At 40.9% G+C, this 3,018-nt stretch overlaps 1 protein-coding gene across 1 annotated transcript; it reads right to left on the bottom strand.

Annotated features, from left to right (window-relative positions):
* Positions 1-871: 871 nt before the first annotated feature.
* Positions 872-1,778, bottom strand: LOC133906348 (metallothionein-like protein 4C). The gene is made up of 3 exons (XM_062348222.1): positions 1,619-1,778; positions 1,332-1,412; positions 872-1,228 (listed from the first exon to the last, which is right to left on the bottom strand). The coding sequence occupies exons 1-3, from the start codon at positions 1,675-1,677 to the stop codon at positions 1,132-1,134; spliced, it is 237 nt and encodes a 78-aa protein (XP_062204206.1). The 5' UTR covers positions 1,678-1,778; the 3' UTR covers positions 872-1,131.
* Positions 1,779-3,018: the final 1,240 nt, after the last annotated feature.

The following is a 3,018-nucleotide window of genomic DNA, read 5'->3' as shown; positions in this document are numbered from 1 at the left end:
TTAGTACTCCTTTTTTTAAGCTCTTAACATTATTCATGCCCTTACAATAGGGTGCTTATGAAAAAAATAGTTATCTTCTCAACTGCACTGTACTTAAGCACCGCTATTTATATTAGTGCTAACAAGATAATTAATCATGTTTAAGCATATATAGTCTTTTTTTACATGGAAAATTACATTTTTTATGTAGTTGCCTAACACTCTTTTTTTAAAACACCTAGTAACAAAGATTAAATTTTGATTAACTTCGCGTGAAGATTGAACTTGAATTAAACTCTCTGGACCAGAGTAATGGAATCAGATCAAAACCCAAACCCTATTAATTCTTGATCCAGAACCATCACCCGTACCTAAGGATACAAGTGAGTATTCAATTAATAGTTTTGAATCAGTGTTTAGTTTATTCTCTTCTTTAACTTAATTAGATAAGAGTAATCTTTAGTTTTTTTTTAAGTTTTTTAATCGATCAAATGACCTCTAAAATATAAAACATACATTGATATCCTTATCAATGCCTTCCCTAGGTATTGTGCGCACCAGCCGGTAGAGGAGACCCACCGTGCAAGAATCACGAGACTCGGGATCACCGAAGCCGTGGTCGTCAGCGGAACACGTGACGGGCCACAAGTGTCAACCGTGTTATTTTTCATCATCTCCACCGTGACATAGGCACACAACGCAATGCTCCCTTGCGTCGTCCATGTATCCACCGTCACTGTCGGCTCGTCCTGCCGCCCTACAACCTCCCTCTAAGCCGGGCGACAGTGAATTCCCCTCCGCTAACCTTGTCGTCGCCGCATTCACACACGTCGACCAAGAGAAACACTGATTTCAAGCACGTGAGCTCTCGGAGATGCGAAGAAGAAAAAAATGCACAAACAAACCAGCTTATATATCACATAACATCACACCATTACAGTACAGGAGACACTGATTAGGTGAAACAGCAGCTTGACAGCCACATGATTCCCCAATCACAACATCACACGCAGCTGATCACACAAGCTGCAAACTACAGCAGTGTAGGAAATAACATAGACGCTCTCATCCTTACACCGGATGGCTCTTTATTTACTGACACCCCCACACACATACAGGCGTGCTACAGCATGCACACGGATCACCATGTCCTCAGCAGTTGCAGGGGTTGCACTTGCAGCCGGAGCCGCAGCTGCAGCCATGGCCAGCCTCGCCGGACTCGGCGGCCTTCTCGAACCCCTCGAGGGACCTGCGATAGAAGTAGGCGGGATTTCAGGCATGGATCTTGGCATAGAGCAGTTTAGGAATGGAGCTTGGAAGTGGATCTCGGATAAATTGGTGGAAGTTCATACCCCTTCTCAGGTGCAACGCCGAGGACCACGGCCGCCGGGGAGGTGGCGGTGCTCTTCTCAGCCAAGTCAGGGTACATCTTTCTGCATCCAGCAAAAGCAGCACATAAGTTTCAGTAACTAGAGAGGATCATCTCTGCTCATATATTTCTCTAAAGAATTACCCGGAAAGGCATGATTTTATCATGAAAACATGTTCAAATCACTCAAACAAGGTGCTATCTCTGAACAACTTCTCTCAGTTTAACTTGACATATTCATGATCAATGGGTTATGGCTGTCAAACGTACCCGCATCCGCCGCCGCAGCCGCAGCTCGAACCGCAGTTGCAACTTCCACCGCAAGACATCTTCTGAACTTTTATGTCTCCTGGAACCTCAAGAACTCTTATGCAAAGAGAGAGGAAAGCTTGAGTTGATGAGCACAGAGCAATTGCCAAGCAGGGCACACATGTCCCTCCTATTTATAGAGCTTGAGAGCAACCAAGCAACTGCATAACGTGTCACGCATTTGCATGTCAAGATGCAATATAGGTCGGCTGAGAAAGTCATGGAAAATCCCAATACTCCAATGATGTCATTTTCTGCGTTTTTCTCAGAGTGAGATAAAAGATTATGGTGGTGCTACGAAAACTGGAATGGAACGAAAGTCCAATTAGCTGCCCGGTCAGTTTGGCTTTTGTAACAAAACTTATTTTTGCACTAGTTGCCTACTTCAAAAGTTGTGCTATTCTTTTGTTTGAATCTGAATTAAATTCTTGTACCAATGGGATCAGAATAAGTACTGTGCTGGTTCAAATCTTGCTTTCGCACCGTGATGCCAACTCTTTGCTTTAAAACAGATGCATTATTGCACAGATTTGAATCGAATACAAAACATATGTTTCTTGCATGAATTGAATTCAAAACGTCTTGCACAACTTGCGTTGAATTTAGTAAAGTACTCAGCTGTTCAAAATCTCGCTTTCAGACCGTGATGCAAATCCTTGCTTAAATAGATGCATTATTGCACATCCTCAAATCGAATACATTTCTTGTAAGAGTTGAATTTAGATTTTCTGTACAACATGCATTGAATTTGATAAAATCTTTAGCTGTTCAGAATCTCTGTTTCAGACCGTGGTGCAACTCCTTTCTTAAATAGATGCATTATTGCACATATTCAAATTGAGTACTTTTCTTGTAAGAGTTGGATTCAAATTTCCTGCAGACATGCATTGGATTTGATCAAATCAAATATTGCTTTTCAGATCGTGATGCCAACTCATTGCTATTCGGAAAAAAAACTCATTGCTTAAATTTATGCATTATGGCACATCTTCAAATTGAATACCTTCTTCTAATAGTTGAATTCAAATTTCCTGTACAGCATGCATTGAATGTGATAAAAAAAATCCTTATCTGTTCAAATATTGCTTTCAGACCGTGATGCAACTCATTGCTTAAATTGATGCATCATTGCACAGCTTCAAATCGAATATGTTCCTTGTAAGAATTGTATTCAAATTTCTTGCACGAAATGCACTGAATTTGATCAAGTTCCCGGTAAAGTCAACCTCATACTAGTTCCATACCTAACGTAGACCACACTATTGTACAAAACTGGATTTAAAGAAATAAGTTCCGGTTTGAACAGACCATAGGTTTCTTTCGGTGAATAGAAGTACATGATTTAAGTTTCTTGCACGAAT

This window comes from Phragmites australis, chromosome 23, assembly GCF_958298935.1.
Source record: "Phragmites australis chromosome 23, lpPhrAust1.1, whole genome shotgun sequence".
In the NCBI taxonomy this organism is placed as follows: Eukaryota; Viridiplantae; Streptophyta; class Magnoliopsida; order Poales; family Poaceae; genus Phragmites; species Phragmites australis.
Note: the sequence above shows the minus strand (reverse complement) of the source record. Positions and strands in the feature narration are given on the sequence as shown.